At 43.2% G+C, this 21721-nt stretch overlaps 1 protein-coding gene across 5 annotated transcripts in view; it reads left to right on the top strand.

The window, feature by feature from the left end:
• Positions 1–21721, top strand: part of smarcd3b (SWI/SNF related BAF chromatin remodeling complex subunit D3b) — a 42494-nt gene that overhangs the window by 584 nt on the left and 20189 nt on the right. For 4 of the 5 annotated variants that reach the window (XM_069667573.1, XM_069667574.1, XM_069667577.1 and 1 more), the window contains exons 1-2: positions 11604–11907; positions 21108–21328. In XM_069667573.1, coding sequence (XP_069523674.1) covers positions 11830–11907; positions 21108–21328 — 299 coding nt within the window. In that variant the 5' untranslated portion in view covers positions 11604–11829. Of the gene's footprint in view, positions 1–11603; positions 11908–21107; positions 21329–21721 lie in introns of those variants that run through there. The other variant, XM_069667575.1, reaches the window with a different exon arrangement.

Raw genomic sequence — 21721 nt, forward strand, 5'->3', positions numbered from 1 at the left:
ACACAGCACACTGTATAGTTGCAGCACCTCACCCCTCCACCTCCACCTCCCACCCCTCCCCGTTTTCCAGCCGACGCAGACACCAGCGCGGCTTGTTAACCTTGACTCGTGTGGGAAACAGACACTTCAGGAGCAACACAAGGTGGGGATGCACGGTGAAGCCCTGCCGAGAGAGCATGCGGACCATCCTCATACCCTCTCTACGCATGCCTTTAATACATCCCCCCCCTCCTCCTTCCCTACATACCCCTCTTTGATTTAGGGCACACACAACAGTGCCTCACGTAGGGCTGTTAGTGCCCCCATAAGTCTGCAACTGTGTTTTGGATCCTGCAGCAGGAAAAAGTTTCAGTTTCACTGTGACGATGTGCAGGCAGGCTGTGGGTGCACACAGCAGCAGGAGAGGAATTTGGGGTGTACAGTTGGAGCCAGATCTACTTTGCTGATCCAGGGGAAAAGCTCATTTTTATATTCCTGCTGTAGCTTGCAATATATTCACCTCTTGTTGAGTTTTTTTAAAGCCTTAAAGTCCACAAAGAGAAGCCACTACACTCCGAACTGAAGGAATAGATCTGTATTGTGGGGATTAAGCATTGTTTTCGCTGTGTATTAGATGGGAAGATTAATGCCACTTTCAACTGAACATAAACCAAAGCTTCACCAGCAGCTAGCTAGCCTTGGTTCCCTAAATGACTGGAAACACGGAATAGCTAACCGTTAGCCGTTTCTTATCAATCATCAATCAGAATCAGAATTAATTTCAGTCTGTTTCATAACCAGCGAAAAACTCCTCACAGGAGCTTTAAGTTAAGCTAACCTGCTGCTAACCTTAGCTTCATATTAAGTGTGAAGACTAATCTCATCAAGTGTATTTATCAAAAGGTATAACAATTTCAGAGTTAAATGGACATTTTATACAGGTAGCAATGCTCTATAATCAGTTGAATAAACCAGACATGCTACCTCTCTTATGCCTGTATGCTTACTATAAAGCTATAGTTTGTTGCAGGTTAGCTAAGGAGGAGGAAACAGCTAGCTTGATGTAATGCAGCACAAAAGCCCCATAAAAGCAAAAATCATCTTTTTATACTGAAGATTTTAAACGGCTCAAACAGACAAGATATAAAATGTTAATTGAATAACATAATTGGATTTTGTTCTTTTGGACAGAGCCAAGCTACCTTTTTGGTGTGGTATTTACGATAATTTAAGCTAACCAGCTGCTAGCTACAGCTTTATAGCATGCAGGCGTGCTTGCCATCCTTTTGTCCAACTCTTGGCAAGATAGGGAATGTTATACTTTACATGAATTACAGACAATTCATTCAGTTTGTATTGGCAGTAAGCCTCTTTGAACAGTTAAAAAATGCCAGCCATGATACAAGTGTCTCTGCACTAACTACTCGGCTACAGCTAGCATCCAGTAAGCTGAGCTAGCTTAATGTAAAGACACAAAACAGGAGCACAAACCAGTAGTAGTCGGGCACAGTGACCAAAAGTAGCCCACATAAAACCAACTAGGTGTTGTGTTTACTTTCCGTGGGAATTAAACAAATGTGTGTATATATATGATATTGATATTGTGTATCAATCTTCTCAACTAACTCTGGGCAAGTCTGCAAACATCGTATTTTCCAAATGTGGATGCGTACAGGTAAAACTGAGAGCTAAGAGGAGCTTAAGATTGCAGAGAACTTTCAGACAACATGTGTTCTTTTTATGAGGCCTTTACCCGCGTATATTAACTGTAAATGTTTTGACTCTGAATTCATCCCACATTTTAAAGGCTCTCGTGGGTTTCAGTCTCTCTCTGTAGCCTACTTTTCCTGCTCCTGTTTCATGTACAGAACTGTTGAGTTACGGAGGCCTTGGTGACTCAGCTGCTTGCTAATTTCAAAGAGCAGCGTCAAATGCACTTTAGTTTGATGCTCTACATAAAAAAAAAACAGAGACAGAGGCATATGAGTAGAATTAGACGACAAGAATATTACATAACCGCACTTAATTCAGAAAATTGTTGCCTGTCTGTGAGTTTTCCATAGATTAAGTCCCTCAGAAGCCATTACATTCATTTTTCCTGAGTGCAGACTTTTTCCAGAGAGCATATACATTAAACTTCCATGCAGTAGTGCAGGAATGTCCTTTATCACCTGCTTCTCTCTCTCTGTTCAATGCTCCTTTGCTTTATAGGGAGTGTTCGAGCACTCAAGTTGTTTTGTGATTTCCTTTAATTTTTTTGTAGTACAATTACTGAGATGCTCAACTCTGGGTTGCTGTAGAAGTGGCTGATCTTCTTGGCAATACATGCACGCTGTTTGTATTAAAACAGCACGAAAAGAGCAAATTTTTAAAGCAGAGTCTTCCCTGACCCAGCCGCTGGCACAGATATTCCCTTCAGTATTAAAGAAAGGAGAACCGTCCCATTAGTATGCAAGGTGCCGTCGCAGCTCCTGAGGTCTGATAGAGGATCAGAGGATCAGCTCCTTTTACAGTCTGCTGAATGCTTGACCTGACTTTTTAAGGAAAGCTGCACAGGAACCCCCCGTCCTCTCTCTCTCGCTCACTCTCTCACACACACTCTGGTCACTCTGTTTGAAATCTAGTTTGGTGACTCATCGGGGTCAATCAATGTTTCAGCGAGTGAAGTTTCTGTTAAACTTCATTTTTCCTGCCTCCAGAAGTGAGATTAATTTGGCAGGCTGGAAGACGAACACATTTGGCCTTGTTTCCTCGATATCAGGGCGCCCAATTAAACGCTCGCTGGCTTTGTGTTTCGTGTTATTTTCAGGGATAAATGGACAATGGAGCACTTCCTTTTTTTGGCTGGTGAGGAATGTGCTGGCTTGATGGCGGAAACAAATGAGCTGACTGGAAAACTTATGAAAACTCTTAATTTCACTTTCAATTTAAGAGTTTGAATAAGTGCTGTTTACATGAATAATGGATCGACAGCAGTCATTTCTATTACGGCTAATTTCAATAATTCAGGCTGCTTTTCTTTATATTACATGATATCTTAAATAGAGATAGACCGATATGGTTTTTTCAGGGCCGATACCGATTATTAGTAGTCAAGGAGGCTGATAACCGATATTTGAAGCCGATATTCATTTGCAGTAAAAGTGAAAATATTGGTGTAAAAATTTTGAATAATACAAACTCCAACACTTAACTTTGTTAAAATGCCTTTAAGCATATGTATCAGAGCCAAAATAACCCAGTTTTAAATTGATCTCTTATCGGCCGTCGGATTAAAAATAAAAAAGGCCGATGCCAATGTGCGTCAAAATGCCGAATATCGGCCCGGCCGATAATCGTCTATCCCTAATCTTAAATATGTTTGACTTTTGGACAGACGTGTCGACGGACACAACAAACAAACTGAAGCCTTTTTAAAGCTCTTTTTATGGTACCAAACCATAATATATTCATCCATTATCTATACTGCTTATCCTGTTAGGGGTTCGCGGGGGGCTGGAGCCAATCCCAGCTGTCATTGGGCGAGAGGCGGGGTACACCTTGGACTGATTGCCAGGCAATTACAGGGCCGACACATAAGCTGCTTTCACACTGGTCAAAAAACCCGCTAACGCTCGCTAACAGACGGCTTTTTTGCTTGATGGGAAAGGTTACAATCGGCATTCAGACCTGGCCCACAGTAGACCCGGGTAATGATCACCTCGGCTCCGATTGGCAATGATGGGAACACAAACCCCGGGTCAACACGCTCCGCCCCCCCTCCAGCGCGGTGCTATGCTTTGTCTGTAACTTCTGCGACTCCTTGTCATCTCAGGTACAAATTCTGCACGTCTTCGTCCGAGCAGCGCTCGAACATCGTTCCGAATTTTTTGGCACAGAGTTTGATACACAGACTGCATGAATAATAGATACAATAAAGACCTAACCACCGTAACATCTTCACTGTTTACTAACCCTGTTTTGGGTGCGTTTGTGACGTCAGACGTGATGCAGCAGAAAAGAGACCGACAGGAGTATACTTCACTGGCAATGGGAAAAGAGACAATCGGCATTTAGAAGTGGGTCTTCCCAGGTCTGAAAAACTTTAACTTAAATTTAGGTGGGAAAGGGGTATTAGAGTCACCAATGAACCTAATAAGCATGTCTTTGGAGTGTGTGAGGATGCCGGAGTAACCGGAGAGAACCCCCTGCATGCTCGGGGAGGCTGCACCACTGTGCAGCCCCATAATATATAATATTTATTATTTATCAATACTAAAATATTTATTAGTTGCAGCACTATTAAATGTTATTGTAATTCCCTACAATAAAGGATTCAAGCATCTATACTACTGCAGTATTTCAATGCAGCATTTCACTCAATACACACAATGCAACATACGCACTGTGCTGTATATCGACGTGCAGCTCCTCCGTATACAGAGCCATACAGTCTACTTATAGCCACATACTGAGGATTAATTTTATACAATTTTCAACCTATAAATACCCCTGTAGCAGCCCTCTGAGCCTCCACTGTGTCATTTCCACACTGAGATTACAGATTTTTATGGTTTGAAGTCGGGCTCGTTGTAACCTAATTAACACGTTCCCCGTCCTGCCCACCAACAGATTATAACCGTTTTTTAATCACTGTTATCTAACCTGGAGCACTTCTTCTTACAGTTGCATATTACTCTCATTCATAATGTAGACTTCGCTGTCTAATGAGATTGCGCGCTCCACTCAGAGACAAACTGTCTGGGTCCTAATGGTGCTACAGTTCACCGAGCGGCTGGTTGACCCATTTAGATGTTAGCGCTCAATACTGCAGCAAACTCTGCAGGAGAGGGCGAGCATGTAAACGCAGCAATGTCACAGATTGCACATTGCTTCCCTTTCGGTTGCAAAGGCTTAAATCATCCATAAAGATAATAACCAAATGTTTTCTAATCTAGATCAGGCTTTAAAGAATATTTCTTGCATTGTTTTTTCCTGAAACACACGCATTATGTTTAGGGCTGCAAACAGCACTTAATTACAATATCAAACCAGACCGTCAGTGACAAGATTGATTATTTCTGTATAGTTGTTTTTAATGTCTGAAGCTGCTGACTGGGGGGGTAGGTGTCAGACAAGGCGATTAACTGCATGTTGAGAGAGATAAGAGATAAGAGGTACGGCTTTGTCCAAAGGAGACGCCAAAATCAACACAAACTGAAAGTTCCTCACAGGAGCTTTAAAGGGCCAGTTCGCCGGTTTTCAACCTCAGTCCTATCACGCTGTTATGGGGAGCTAATGCCATCATGGTCGGAAAAAATGCAATTTTGCTCTATGTCTTTGGAGGACGCTATCTGCGTCTCCAATCGGCCCTGGAAAACCTCCACCAGACTACGTAAAACATGTCATTGGGGTTGAGCTCGCTAAACTACACTTCCTCAATCTAGGACGCCCGCCTCCGATGTCATGTCTCGTTCACAATCGTCAGGTTTGAAATGTAGACTGCAGACCTGAAGATTTACTAGACGATCCACCGGTATATTCTCGACGTATTTCTGATTCTGTACCGCTCTGAGCCATCGCCTGCAGTGAAACGGTAGTATTTCACTCCAGCGTCTCTCGCTGGGCCGTTCCTTTCAGAGGGAGGGGCGCAATGCACTCTGGGTGTTGTAGGAATGTAGAATGGGCGAAACCTCGAGCTGTTTGTACAACTTTCTCCACAGCTATGGCGCCAATTTCAAATATTATTGCTTCTATTGATTATAGAGAACACCAGCTTTGACTGACAGTGGCTTTTTCCAGGGGCGAACTACTCCTTTAAGATAATTATTTTTCGGCTGATTGATTAATTGCTGTTGTATAAAGAAACTGGGTTTTGTAGAATTTTGCTCAGGGACTGGGATGAGCCAAAATGGCTGCCTTGCTCAGGTTTCATCTTGTTGGAAATGAGCAGAGATATATGTTGTTGTTGCTTATGTGTGTATCACCATTACACTCCAGTGACGTTGCTTATTCTCTGTCATAAAAGAGATATTTCAAAAGTCCTCAAACACTTTTTGAACCATTTGGATTAAAGAAAACTGCATCATCGCACACACATAAAACTTTGTTCCTAACTTGCAGCTCTGTTCACTAGTACTAAATGTTGGCCAGAGTGTTTGCAGTGTAAACAAAATTTTTATTACACTACTTTGATGCTACTTTTCCACATATGTTCTATACAAATAGAGCAACAACACGGGGACATTACAGCTACCTGTGTGAGGAGAACAGTCTGGGGATTATGGAAATAACTTCAGAAGAGCTGAAAGTGACGCTAAACAACATTCAGTGTTTATTCTTTCCTTAGTGACTCACATGCGGCACAATGTGGGGATAAAACACGGTGTGTACTTCTATATCTCTAAATGCTAATTGAATGGTGTTGTTGGTCTGCTTTTCGACGTAGAAACATTTAATTCATTCCTCGGCTGATTGGAAATGCAGACAAGGTGGCTGTTGATTTTCAGGCTCTCACCTCTCCTCCTCCTCCTCCTCTCTTCCCTCTCCTGTCTTGATTTTCTCCTCTTGGATTTGGAGTCTCCTCATGCGGCCCTGCACATACCAATCCTGCCCTCGTTCTGTCGGCTCTCGCTCCCGTCCTGCATGGGCAGAGTGCTGCTGAAAGATCAGGGCTAATGCTTCTCTTGGGAAGGAAAGCGAGAGAGAGAGAGAGAGAAGCAGGGAGTTTTAGTGGAGGTATTATTTTGTCAGTTTTATTTTTCATGGAATTTTATATGATAGCTGGGTCGGGTTTTGTTCATGGAGAGTGACTTTTTTTCACTGTAGATTAGTGTCAGAGTTGACCCTGGCGCCCTCGGTGCTGACTAACATCAAACTGAGGCCTTTTCCTTTAAAAAACTGGCATTTCGTTTCAGTTCTGGACTCGCTCCTCGCTCAGCTCACCAGATGCTGCTCCACTTTCCCCGAAGCCCCTGCAGTCGCCTTCGCCCCGATTGGCTGTTAGCTTTGGACGCAAGGCAGATTATGCCGTCGTCATGGCTACAGCAAACAGGAAATGCCCCGAAGCAGGTAAACGCTCCGGGCCTTGTTCCGGTGTGTTGCTCTTCGCTCGCGGGGGGAAACTAAGCTCGGTGCTGTTTCTCCGTCTTTCCATCTGCGCGCACAAAGCCTCCTTTTTTCAGGGGCGGTCGAGGAGCTGAACCATAAACGCTGCCCGGATAAAGATGCTTTGTCCCACACAAACTCTGAAATTCAAAGTCGAGCCTTCACTCCTTATGTGCAGCTTCCTTGGTTAGGTTTTTAACGTAGCGCTGACGCTTTGTGCGACTTTATTCTCCTCTTTCCTCGCACTTTATTGTGCCGATACTCTTTGATCAAAAATATCACCAGATGCCCTTTTATTCCCAGCCGCCATGGGACACTTCTCTCTCCCTCCAAAGTTTCCTCTTCATTACACATGCCTGGCTGCAACAAATCAGCCCCTGCAATGTACTTCTCCACTCCTTAATCCCCCCTCAGCGAAGGTGCAGGTCTGCGTGCTTTTGTGCGATCCCTTTGATGGCGGGCGATGGCCATTGAGAAGCTTTAAAGCAGCTTGAGCTGGGTTTTGTGTGCAGCTCTTAAACAGAAGGAGAAAAAAGAGAGGGGCCCAGCAGTGGGAGGGAGTCCGACTTGCCCTCAGTACAGTCCGTATTCCCCCCTCGTGCACCCCATCTGTCTGTGACAATAATGTCGACGCGGGCAGGTTCCTGGTCTCTGGTATGTAAATGTTACCACTGGGAGCTGCACGTTAGACATCAGCAGAGGTATAAATTTTCAGTCTTGGTGCACTCTCTTCCTCTCTTCTTCCTGCCTCTCCTCGGGTAATCGTTGAGAGTCTGCAGAAAAAGAGGCCAGAACTCTCTTTGTATTGATTTCTCGTGTTTCCTGCTGAAGTACATAATGTGTAATTGTCTCTGATTGTTCAACCACTCTGAGATATTTGAATCTGAATCTAATGCAGCACATGCTTTTAGGTCTACCTGTGATTTTACCTGCTTTGCCTTTACCTTTCTTTTGCCTTGAAACCACTAAAAGACCCTTGAATACTATTGTCATAATTCTCACTGGTGGGATGCTGTCAGACATCAGGCATTGTCCTCACTTATCTGACTTGTTTTAAGTTGTTCAGTTGGAAGAATATAAGAAATAGAAAACCTTTATTGATCCCACAATGGGGAAATTTCCGGTGTTAACAGCAGCAAAGAGACAGGCAACAAAGAGCACACACGGTGCACGATATATGAGGTCATATATTCTTCAGAGATTAGCAAAATCTAAAGACGGTAAAATCGGATGAAACCACATTCAGACTGTCCTGATGCAGCAGATCGTCTTGGTGTTCTCTTATTATGAGATATTTAACATGTTTTGTTTTACTACAAATTTGCTTGTTTAGTAAAAATACGACCAAATGTGACCAAAGACAATTTCAGGGGCTTAAAAATATAGAAAAGGCACTCGTGACAGCAAACTATGTAGCAATTAAATCATTCATAACACTTTTTTTGTCCAAACATGAAATAGTTTCAGCACATTGTTTGGAAGTATTTGTCTGTTTTATATCAAAGTAAACTAAATATCTTTTCCGATTTTGGCTATTGGTTGGAAAAAACAAGTTGAACAAGATGTCACGTTGAAGATGTCACCTCGAATCAGTCGATAAATCATAAAAACAATCTGCTGTTTGTTTTTAAAATAGCTGCTGTAGTTGCAGAAATTCTTCACACATTTCAGAGTCAGTTTTATTCACACAAAGAATTTGACTCTGGTTTTTCTTAACTCTCAATGTACAGACACGAACACTACGTTTAGGGACGGGTTAGACAAGGTAACACAGACACTAAAAACTTAAACTACTATTAAACAATGGTGCAATAAAGAGTGAATGAATCAGGTTGTTATGTACAAGAGGTAGATGCTTGTAGTATTTACAGAGAATGTGGATTGATCTTTAATGTAGTGATAATCATATAATAAACATACATCTCATGCACAGTGGATCTTTGTATAACTCACATGTACAGTTGATTAGGTTATTACACATTTATAGTCCCTGACACTCTGCCTGAGCTCTTACTGAGTCTTGACTTGTTGATGGTATCCACTTTTTCATACTGGTTAGGACCCAACACCATAAGCTGCCCTACACTGTAAAATATTGATGCTGTTCATGAAGCGTGACTCTGTGTGTGAGCCCTTTGTCTCCCCCTTGTGGCCACATACGGAACTGAATAATTTAAAAACCCATAAAAAGATGCTTAAAAAATGAAATTGATTGAGCTTCCATTAGAGATTGGTTCCCGTAAGAAATGCCTCAGTGTTTGAAGCTTTTACACTTTATGATGCTTTTTATTCATTGGTGCAGCCCGAGCCCTGAAAGTGGACCCCTCCCTCCCATTCAAACAGCCCCCCCACCCCCCTCACCCTGCCTGGCTGTTTGCTCCCCCTGTAGGTCATCAATAATACTACTGCTGCTCCCTTACCCCCTGTTAGCCCCCCACTACCCCCCTGTCTGCTGCACATTGGGACATTACCATTTGGTGAGACTGACTGGCTTTGGTGAGGGAGACGGTGGGGGTCCTGCAGGGGGTACTCCTGCGCTCACGGCTCCCCTTTGCAGCGCCAGAGCTGCTGGAGCTCTTTGTTATCGTTGAACCCACGTGCAGCTACTGAAGAAACAGTGTGTGATCGCAGGATCTACATGTGTAAACTTACTTGGTTGCGCTTTTAACCTTGCAGGAAATTAGACGCACACCTCGTGAGTTTGTGTTTAATATATTTACAGCCTGCGTCATATGTTATATAATGCGAGGTTAATTTAATGTATAGCGTCAATGTGGACTCGGTGTCTCAGTGTTTGACTGCAGGGAGGATTCAGATTTGTTGAGGCAGCAGTGAGACATTTTGCAGAGGAGCCTCGGGTCCCTTGTGCTCCTCAAAGGCTGGATTCATGACAGCAGCAGTACGCTGTTTCCAACAGCAGGTGGCGCCACCAAGCAAACTAAAGCTGTGGAACACACATAGGAGGGCCAGACTTTGCCTATCAATAAGTCGATTCCTATAATCAGGAGCATGAAGGTCATTCAATCCTGAACTGCTTCTCTTTCTGCTCCTTTACGTGTCAATCTAACTTTATTTAAAATCAGAAGTGGTGCTTTGATGTCTCAAGAAATGGTTAATATTACTGTTGGGTCCTTTCAGACGTCTTTGAGGGATGGCGCATCCCCCGGAAGGTCATGACCTCTGGCCCCGAGGTCACAGTCCCGCTAACCAGCTGTCCACACAATAACAGCTCTCCTGTCAGTTTCGATCAAATCTGACGCACAAAGAAAGATCCTCTCGCTGTTTTTAGTGCCCAAGCTTCTCCGAGTGATGTGATAATTAAAGGACAGATTTTACTCGGCTTTGCGTCAAAGTTTTACACCACTCACGGCCGTTTCCTTTCATCTCCGACACCTGGTTTGACACTTTTCTGACGCTTTCACACAGGACAGAGGAAGAGGAGACAATAACGGTGACAATTTCCCCGTGATGTGTCACAAGCCATGCCTCCTTTGAATCTGCCCCACTTCGCCTTCTTTGTCATTCAAATAACCTCATGAATATTTCACTGCCCTGATCTGACGGGTGGATGGAGGGAGGTGGAGAAAGAGAGGAAGACATGAAAGAGTCATAATCTTCAATGTGGCGTGGTTTCAGCGAGAGTAACGACCTCATCACGGCTTTAAAAACTACGCTTCTGGTGCGCTTCCAAAGTCTTCCGGACATCCTTCTGTATCTGCATTTTGGGAAGAAATCTGCCTGCAAGAAACTCCAACGGTTCCTTAATTACACGTGTCAAGTAACACAGTCACCTTGCTGTGCCGTCCAGACTGCTTGTTTGCCTTTATAGTCACCAAAGCTTGAGTTTAGCCTCTGGGCCGGCTAGTGGGTGAAAGGTAAAGCTAATGAGGCGAGCGGAGGAAACACTCCTAACCTATGAATGCTCTCTGACAAAGGCCAGTGCAGAAACACAGGAAGTGAAGGTGCTCTTGACGTGGCCTTCTGGCTTTGTGAAGTGGCTTTAGAGCACGTTAGCTTGCCTGTTGTGAGAAACATTCACAGTTGATATTATTCCTTTCACTTGAGGGGCTTTCAATTGAGACTAAAGTCACCCTCCTTCTTCTAATCATCACCACAACGTCATGACTTCAGTTTTTGAGTGTGCACATGTGTTAATGCTACGCGTGGCCCCTTTAAGAGGACGTTTTCTTTTTTTTGAGAATGAGATGAGTGTGTGCTGGCCGTGGCCTCTGTGTTGGTCACCAGGGGATGTGGGGAGGGGTGGGGGGGGAGCTGCAGCAGCAGAGGGAACGGCTAACTGACTGTAGCCTCCCCAGCCCCCGTTCAGACCAAACGGCAGCCTCACATCGGCGCGCCGCATGCCCTTATCTACCAATGGAATGCAACAGCTGTGCGGGGGAGCGGCAGGGTGGGCTGGCTGAAACCCCCCTGACAGACCCCCGCACAGCCCCCCCGCCCCCCCTCCAACCTCCAAGCGACGTGCCGGGCTCCTGAAAGGCAGCTCAACTAAAAAAGTGAGCTAGACACAGTGAGAGACTCGGCGGGGCTGCTGCTGCACATTCAAAATAGAGTCAGAGAGGGAGGGAAGAGAGAGAGAGAGAGAGAGAAGGAGAGTCAGGGACAGGCAGTGCTGAAAAGGAGAGCACAAAGAGAAGGAAAGTGGAGCAGGGGAGGGGAACAGGAGGCTGGGTTGAAGGGAGAGGGAAAGACAAAAGAAGGAGAGAGGGGAGACGTAGCAGAGGGTGAACGGAGGGGACCGAGCAAATGGCTACGGAGGAGACGGCGGGGGGAGCCAGGAAAGCCACCAAGAGCAAACTGTTTGAGTTCCTGGTCCATGGAGTGGTGAGTGGCGCTGTCCGTCATTCCCTGGCATGCATCTCTGTATGTGTGTGTTAAATATGTGTGTGTGCATGAGTCGGCGCAGCAGCAGCAGCAGCAGAAGCAGCGGTCTGTGTGTGAGAGATAGCTGGGTAAAGCTGGCCATGTGAAGGTTATTTCCAGCCCCCCCAACCCTCCCCCCCTCCGGATCACAGCCTGTTAGGGGAGAGAAGAAGAAGAAGAAGAAGTGAAGCAGCATGGATGGATGGATGGAGCAGTGCAGGAGGAGGAGGAGGATGGGGAGCAGAGGATTTCAAAGACATAAGAAAGGATAAATGCAGCAGTAAAAAGCAGCCAGCTCCCTCTTCGGCTAACACTGGAGCTGAATGCCTCTCTGGGAGTCACAGACAGAGGGGGGGGGACATGAAGAGTCCACTCACAACAACACAGTCTGAGCAGCCTCCGAGGCAGCGTGTTGTCTGTTGGTGGAAGGATTTGAACCTGTAAGGTCACGAGACAAACGGACGTAGTAGTAGCGTAGACGACGGAGGCGAGGCAGGCAGCCAAATCCTGGAAATCATGCAGAACAATCGGTCCATTCATGTGCAGCTAGCATGAAATGTCAAGTCAAGTGTTGCTCATGGTTAGAGGTTAGGCAACTATTAGCACAAGGCTCTTACAGCGGCAGTTTGTTTTGGTAATGAGCTGAAAGAATTAAGGGGGTTGAGGGTCATGTGGAAGTCTTCCTCTGTGACACTTTTATTTTGAAAGGTTAATAACGTGCCTTTGACATTGACTCGTTTTTGTCACAACTTCAAATCGAGAGTTCGTTTAAATACTTATAAATGATTTAGGGCTGCACAAACAAGTATTTCACTTCAAGATTAATCTTTCAGTTATTTTGTTATTACACTGTAGACAAATTAAAAAAAAACATCCTATTACAACTTTCCAAAGCTCAAGGTGACTTTCATTCATCCAAATACTTTTTTGTCCGCACAAGTCAAAACACTTTTCTTTGATTCATGAAACATATTTATTTCACCATTTTTGCCTGAAAAGCAGAATAACAAGTTTTTGGGGAGGTATTTTAATGCCTTAATGAGAAAACCAGCACGAAATTGTTTTATGAAACAAAATACCCTAAAATCGTTCAAACCAGGGACGGGCTTTGGGGTTACGTTTTAAACCCCCTTGACAAACAGGATGATTTCTGATAGCCTTAGGAGGTTAAAAAACTCACCATACTTCACAATAAAAGCACATAGGTTACAGAAAAGTCCCCCCCAAAGTTTCATACTTTTGTGCGCATGAATTTTTTCCACAATCTCATACTCTGTTGTTCATCTGGCAACCATTAAGATTCATTTGCCCGGAGGCTGGAAAGTATAATCTTATATATAATGTCCCTCTCATTATGGAGGTACCTTCTGATTTCTACTCTTTGATTAAGTTGAACTGAGTTTCACCTTTGTGCAGATCCAGGCACCTGGCATCACTATACAAACTCTGACGTATAACAAAAAGGTCTTTGTGATATATATTATATCCTTAGATTACATGTATATTTTGGGGCATTTTATGCTTTCAGTAAAGAATCCATATCAGAGAGGTGACGGGAAATGAGGGGATAGACGGATAAGGGAGTGACGTGAGAAGTTGGGGTTCTTGGTCAGGGCTACAGTGCCCCTTTCAGTGATTTGCAAAGGCCTGAAACGTCTCAGTATTTACAAAGAAAACTAACATTTTTGAGAAAAGAGTGAAAGTGTCATGAAAAGTATTTTCTATCCTTCAAATCAACCACAAACAGCTTAGAATAGTTTCTAAAGATACAATGACAGAATCTGCAATTATTCTGATTATCTAAAAGTCTTTTTTATGGTCGTGGCTTCACAAATGTAAATTCATTTTTTCCCGCTTTTCTATTTCCCTTTTCACACACACGCTCCTGACGATTTCAAGACAGTCTGCTGAAATTTTCCAGAGTTGCCTTATAATGGGGCGCTGGTTTAGCTCAGCGGTCAAATCATATGTCCCATGTACAGAGGCGACGGTCCTCGATGCGGCGGCCCTGGGCACCACTCCCACCCTCGGCCCTTTGCGGTGTCTCGTCCCCACTCTCTCGTCCCCTGTTTCCATCGCTATCCGCTGTCCTCTCTCTAAAAAAATTATAAAGGCATAAAATTAAAAAAATTGCTCTTTCACACATGTCCGTCACAGTGGGAGTTATTCCCTGCATGACGCGGTCCAATGGTGCAATGACACGACGTAAAAAGTACGCTGTAGTCGCCGCAACTGGCGAACAATTTCAACGTCATCCCTCAAAGCCAGCTTCTGTCGTCTTGTAAATGATCCTTCTTCTTCCACCTCGGGTGTTTTTAATCATCCTGTTTTGTGTCGCTCTTCTGGTTTCACATCGGTCACATGAACGTCATCACTCCGCCCTCCTGACTGTTACCTGCTGCGTACGCATATAAGCTCAGCCGGACTTCTTGCAGACATTTGACTAGGAGGCTGTCGGGGTAAAAAATTTGGCCCGTCTGTTTGCGTTCACACATGCAGCCCACCCAGACAGACCCGAGTTATGACTTCCCGCTGAACTGAATTCCACCTGAAACTCGGCATCACTTCCTAACCCTCAAGTACCACCAGAAGGTCAGACTGTGTGATGTTTATTTGTCAAATATTTCATGCTTTGAAAAAATCACAACCAGCTTGGCTAAGTTCTGATTTCTGACCTTTTTAATCAGCGCTGATGTTGGGGCGTCCTGACAGCAGGTAGATTTATACACTGCAACACGATGAGGTATTGTCTCTGTGACAGGAGCGGTCATTACAGGGGCTTTGGTGCTGAAGCCGGGCGCACAGAGACAGACTTTGGGAAACAATGGAGCAGGTGATTGATGAGCCAGATGAGTGTGTCCTCTCAACAGACCAATTAACCTTGATGAGGCTCGGGCTGCTCCAAGCCAAATATTTCCCTCTGCTTATTTTCTCTCATGCCTGCCTCCCCCCCCCTCTCTCTCCTCTGTCTCTCCCCCTCATTTTAAGATGGAAAAGTCTTGTTTTAATACTTGCGGCAGGTTCCTGGTTGTGTGTGCTGCAGACGGGAGAAATATTTATGGGATACGGGGATGAGTTTGTGAGCTTGCGGCGAGGGATGACGTTTCTTTTCCTCTGAAGCAAAGCATCTCTTGCACACCCTGAAACATACATAAAAAGATGCATTTTTAAACACACTGTATGCAACCATTGTTGTGGTTGGCGAAGGTCGTGCTGTTCCTGCCTGTGTGTGTGTTGTGGGGGAGAGTGTTTTGGATGAGGTCTGGTTCTGGGTGGGCTAAAGGCCTGGCTGAGGTCTCTCCGTCTTTCTCCCTCATTATCTGCCTCACCACCCCCCCTGCTGCGTTACTTGTGTGCGTGTGGAGGTTAGCGAAGGCCGGCTCGATGAGAAAAGCCTTCCAGCAGTCTGCGTGGGAAACCCTGATAAGCCAAAAAAACATAATATGCCACACTGTAACTCTGTCAAGAGTGCGTTTGTGTGAAAGCAAGCAATTCGACCTTTTGAATGTAAACTTCACCTTTACTCTGTAATCTGGATCTGGCTCATTGTCATCTATCTATGCAGATAGTTTTTTATTTGGTCACACTTTCAGATATCTGCGTCTCCGCTGCCTCCACCTCAAACACAATAGAGGTGAAAGAAATTTTGTCTGTGGTGCCCACGGCATTAAATTCAGCAGGCACTTGTCGTTTGGAAACACAATGTCCCGGTTACTCTGGGTTATCCACAGACCTTGCCATGTTCAGTTCACATTGAAATTACTTTTACCAAAGAAATAGTCGCTCTGAAAGCTGTCCAAGATTTATTCTCTGGATGTCACAGGGACACTGCTTTCAAAATTGTTATTTCGGTGTTGTTAGCTTTGGAAATTAGATTAATCTTTAGAATACTAGCAAGGAGGATCTCAAAACTCATCACATAAAACCAAAACTTTCTGCTTTGATAGCATTAAACCCATCATCCATTATTTGACAGAAGTGGCAATATGGTTGAAATTCTGTGTCCTAGAACATGTCATATGTCGGAGTCATGTCTCACCTTGAAGGGCTTCCTCCGCAGTAACAACCTGCTCACTGTACATTACCCCCCTTATTACACAGCTATGTACTCAAGAAATCAATTTGACACAAAATATTGATTTAGAAATGCTTTTATTCATTTAAAAATAATTATATGTCCGTTTTCATTTCAGAAATAGTCCATTACACTCACAGTGAGAGCTGCGTCCATAGCAACGGTTAACTCTAGCCTTCTCAAAATGAGCTAACCAAGCTAATGTTACTCACATTAAAATGAACTAAGCTAGCTATTATTGCTCACATTAAAATGAGCTAAGCTAGCTGTTATCACTCACATTAAAATGAGCTAAGCTAGCTGTTATTACTCACATAAAAATGAGCTAAGCTAGTTGTTATTACTCACATAAAAATAAGCTAGGCTAGCTGTTATAACTCACATTAAAATGAGCTAAGCTAGCTGTTATTACTCACATTAAAATGAGCTAAGCTAGCTGCTATTGCTCACATAAAAATGAGCAAACCTAGCAGTTTTTCCCGTACTTTGTTCTGTTTAATGATAATTGTTTAATGATAATTGTTTAATGTTCTCCGGATTGTGTGATTAGAGCCACATTCCGAGCAACAGTCTGTTCTTCCTAGCAACGATCTGTTATCGAGAAATAGCAGACCTTGGAATGCCGTAATTAACCAATCAGAATCTTTTTAATGACAGATAAATATGCAGATTATTCTTATGTTTAATCAATAGTTGGAGGTGAGTGAAAAGTCTGTCAAAAACATCATATAAAAACGTAATTATTCAATGTCTACCTTGTTAGCAGACTGAATATCTTATAAAATGAGCATTTTTCAGTATTTTAAACCATGTTTTGGTATGCATAACTTGCCTAAACTCTAAAAAAAGACTCGCGTCCCATTCATGAACCTCATCTTCAGTATTTAATAGATTTCAATGCTCCAATCGAAGCCTTTTAAACGGACCATCCATGCTACAACCCACAGACTCGTATGTTTAGCACAGTGTGGGTTAAGTTTGGCCTCTTCAAATCCCTCCAGAGATGCCAACACACTTCTCAGATATCCATCCACATGGCAGATTCGATTGCTGGCTGGCTGGCAGAGCTGCGGGCACAGTGTTGGAGTCAGTTCAGCAGGTCAGATTATAGAGTATCACTCATTGTGTGTATGTGTGGATTTAGGGGAAATTCATCTAAAACATGATCCAGCAAAGTTTTTTCTGTTTCTGTTATCTGAAAAGCTCAAATTCTCCAGACAGACGCTTGTAACTGAAGTCTGTGTCTGCTGGAAGTCTGAAGCCTGTTTGGTTTTATTGTCCAGCTTAGGTAGGAGGTAGACGGGAAAAGAAGGGGTCTCTTGAAGCTCCACAAGGTGATAACATTCGAGCAGGAGGCCCCCCACCATATGTTGTCTTATCCTCTCCTGTTTGGAAAGCCTTCTCAGTTGCTCTTACCCCCGTTATCCCCTCCCCCCTTCGCCAAACAAACTCCCAGCCGGAGTGACAGCAGCGGCTGCTCAGGCCTCTTATCACAGGATCTGTGCTTGGTCACCATTTCAAAGGGCACAAAACACGTCAGTCTTATCCCGACGTATGCTGTCATACTCTGTTTTGAGTTATCTGTCTTTTAATACATTTTACATTTAGTAGCTAGTTTCATTTTGTGCCTTCCCTGCTGTTTATTACATTCATCTTTGTTTGAATTGTGTGTTTTTCCTTGAATTTTTCAGTCTAAAGATCAAATCTAATATGTACATTCAGCTGTGATAAATATTGTGAAATATACAAAAAAAAATGGAGCCAATGCGCAGTTATGAAACTCTCTGATTTGTATCCTTCAGCTGTCCTTCTCTCGCCAACATTTTACCCATTCTGTTATAAAAAGTAGCAGGCTCTTTCTGCAGCGATTTGAAAGAGGACATTTATTTATTTATTTTGCAAGGTGACAGTTACATTTTTGGGTCTGTAAAGTCATGGCTCGGCTCAACAAGGTTATATAGTCTGTATAATAATAAAAAAGTTGAGTGTAGAAAATACCTTTTTAATGTGATATGAACTTAAATACTATCAATCATATTTCTTTTGGACCAAAACCTCTAATAACAGGTTAAAGGTACCTTCACTCTACAAAAGTTAAACTTCCACTTTATGACTTAGTATTCCTTACTTCACTAAATGTACCTGAAAGTTATATTTATTTTGCAGATTGAAAATTATTTACCCAAAATAAATTGAAACACGCTTCTCTCTCTGCGTCTTTCTACTAGCTACCCACACTAGCTAACAGTCAAGTACTGTTCCATATGATAGCCGGTGTTAGCTAGTTGCGCTAACATTTTTAGTAGATAAACTTACTGTCGTGAAGTTGGGTTTTAGACAGAGATAAAAGGCTGGGGTTTTGATACATTTATCTTTATTTAGCACATAACAAAATTGATTTGGGCTTTTAGTTTGTTAAAGAAGTGCTAGCTGTTGTTACAAGAGGTAAAGAGAGGTGGAGTTAACGGAGCAGTGTGTTAAAGCTAGCTAGCCAGCCGGCAGTCTACGGATAGCTCCTGTTTCTATAATTTTCTTATTTTCCCGAGTCTTAACGGGGGAAATAACTCCACCTCAATCCCATCTTTGAAAATGTTGACAGTTATTTAGCCAACTAAAATCAAACAAGACTTCTCTCTGTGTCTTTCTACAAGCTACCCGCACTAGCTAACAGTCAAGTACTGTTCCATATGATAGCCGGTGTTAGCTAGTTGCGCTAACATTTTTAGTAGATAAACTTACTGTCGTGAAGTTGGGTTTTAGTCAGAGAGAAAAGGCTGGGGTTTTGATACATTCATCTTTATTTAGCACATAACAAGATTGATTTCGGCTCTAGTTTGTTAAAGAAGTGCTAGCTGTTGTGACAAGAGGCAAAGAGAGGTGGAGTTAACGGAGCAGTGTGTTAAAGCTAGCTAGCCAGCAGTCTACGGATAGCTCCTGTTTCTATAATTTTTTTATTTTCCCGAGTCTTAATGGCGGAAATAACTCCACCTCAACCCCATCTTTGAAAATGTTGACAGTTGTTTAGCCAACTAAAATCAAACAAGACTTCTCTCTGTGTGTTTCTACAAGCTACCCACAATAGCTAACTGTGAAGTACTGATAGCCGGTGTTAGCTAGTGGCACTAAACATTTAAATAGATAAAGCTATGTTAATGCAGTTTTAGAAGGTTTTAGACGGAGAGAAAAGGAAGGGGGGTTTTGATAAATTTATTTTTACATGTTTAGCACATAACAAGACATAAATGAACAATTTACACAGGGTTTAAAACTTGGAAATTGATCTTTTTTTAAGCTAGGGCCTCAAGGTTGAGAAATAAAGCAAAAGGGATTTTGGTTTAGATGTGGAAATAAAGTAGTTGCTCCACAGTTTGCTTTTGGCCTGTAAGCTCAGTAAAATCTCCATTGAAGTGTTGCTTAAATGTTAATACATTGGCATAAATAACACAACAATAATACTGAGAAAAGCCTTCTGGAAGTACTCTGGCGCATTAAAAGTAATGAAATAGTCATTAGAGGTTTCTCTCTATAGATATGTTTTACCTCCTGGTGGGATCTTTACATTCATGCTCTAGTTTCAGTCAAAGGACTTCTTTCTATCACACAAACCCTAATTTGACTTTACACAATAACGGGAGGCAGCTGTTGCCATGAGAGTGACAAGCACAGGTGAGACTTCCCCAGTTGTTCCCAGGCGTCAAGGCAGGAGTGTGGGACTGTGGACTCTGACGCTGTTTGCATTGTTTGGGAGAAGTGTGTGTTTGAAAGTGCTTGTGTGTGGGTGTGACAAAGTCTGAAAAAAATCTTTATTCTGTCTTTTTTTTCAGCTGTCAAATCTGATTTTTGTCTAAAAGCAAAGACAATAGAAGGAGAGAAAAATATGACTAGCAAAGAAATTGAGCTTGTGTTCTGTACAGAGGATCTGTTTTCTGCATTTCCAGAAAATGCAGAAAATCAATTCACTTTACAAATGTTTACTGGTTTAGGTTCACTTGAAATGACTGACAACACAGAGATCGACAGTTTTAGGGCTCAAAGGTTCATGCTCCAAATTTCATGCTGGTCTCTAATGTCAACAAAAACAGATCCCATATTAGATGCCGCAATATTCAAAAGAAACCAATTATGAGAATTGACGTCACAAATTTGCTTCAGGTGCGTTCTTGTTTACCAGCTTATCTGTTAAAGGTTACAAAAGGTTGGAGATGTCCCAGTTTCAATGTGGTAGTTTCTGTTGGTGGATAAATATTTATGTAAGCAGAACAGGGGCCATACTACGAAGCGAGTTCAACATACCCACGGTATCTTTTCCTGATCTGGCTTCATTTAACCTGACCCGCACGACCCAGGGTTTCTGTGAGCATGTTCACATTAAAGGGTCTGCCGTCAGCTAATTGACATATTTAACAGATAAAGTCAGATAAAACCACAATTTAAAGCGGTAAGAATGCTCTCTCTTACAAGTTCAAGGCTTCAGTGCTGTGGTCAGTCTCTGTTGTAGATGTATACAAGAAAAGCACGATGAATATCTTTCATGAGTGTAGTCTATTTCTAGCAAATATTGCAGGGTAAAGCGGATGTGTTTTACCGCTCTCTCTCCCTCCTCACTCTCACAATCAGCTCTCAAAGCTTCTGAATCGAGAGACCTGATTGGTCAGTAGGTGGTGTTTAGTACAGGTTGATCTCTCATCTCGAACATAACCTTCTCTGGAGCAGCTCTGTGAAATGAGAACCACCTTCGTAGTACTGAAAAACCGGACTTAACCCTGAAGTTACCTCTACAACCGCAAATCCTGCTTTGTAGTTTACCCCCCAAACATCAGAATTAAATTTGAAACAGGAGAAATCTTTGACGTCTGCAGCTCTACTTCCTGATTTTTTCTGATAAAAAGTGTGTGTTTATGAAAAACTTTGTCTTTGTCCACCTTTAATCCATCAGAAGAAAATACATGAAAATGGAATTGATCTAATGTTTCCTTTGTTATATTTTTAGAGGCACTAATTTGTGATTATAATTCATCTGATAACACAGCGATGATGTTTTCTACATTTCTTTGACCTGTATTTTCTCCTGCTTTTTCCTCCCCAGCGTCCTGGCATGCCGTCTGGAGCGAGGATGCCCCACCAGGGAGCTCCCATGGGACCCCCCGGCCCACCGTACGGAGGGAGCCCGGCGGTGCGGCCTGGCCTGCCCTCCCCGGTGATGGAGCCCAGTCGCAAGAGGCCGGCCCCCTCCCAGCAGGTCCAGCAGCAGCAGCAGCAACAACAGCAGCAGCAGCAGCAGCAGGGCGTCCAGAACCGGGCCAGAAAGTGAGTCTAAATCCAGTCCACCTACAAACTGCATGGCCTGCCTAGACAAACTCCTTATCTGTCAGCTGTGGTGTGTAGAGCTTGAGATCAAGGGTGCAACAAAGGCCGTGGCTACATTTCAAATTCAGCTTGACTGGATGAAGATGTAGCTCACATTGGCATTAATCTTTAAATCCAAATATGGAAACAGTCATGAACCGGTGCAGACAGTGTAGTAAGAGCTGGGCATTGAACCACGATATCTTTTGGCACCAACCGTACACAAAGCTGGCACTCGTGTAAAATTCTTTGCCAGATTCTTAAGTGCTTTTCACTTATTTTCTGATCAGACACTCCAGATTAAAGTCGTAGTAGGGCTAATTTTAGACTTAATGTCACTTAGGAAAAATGTTT

The sequence above is a fragment of the Semicossyphus pulcher genome, unplaced genomic scaffold (assembly GCF_022749685.1).
Source record: "Semicossyphus pulcher isolate SPU_LCO1_2020_fin unplaced genomic scaffold, fSemPul1.0.p SCAF_18, whole genome shotgun sequence".
NCBI lineage: Eukaryota > Metazoa > Chordata > Actinopteri > Labriformes > Labridae > Semicossyphus > Semicossyphus pulcher.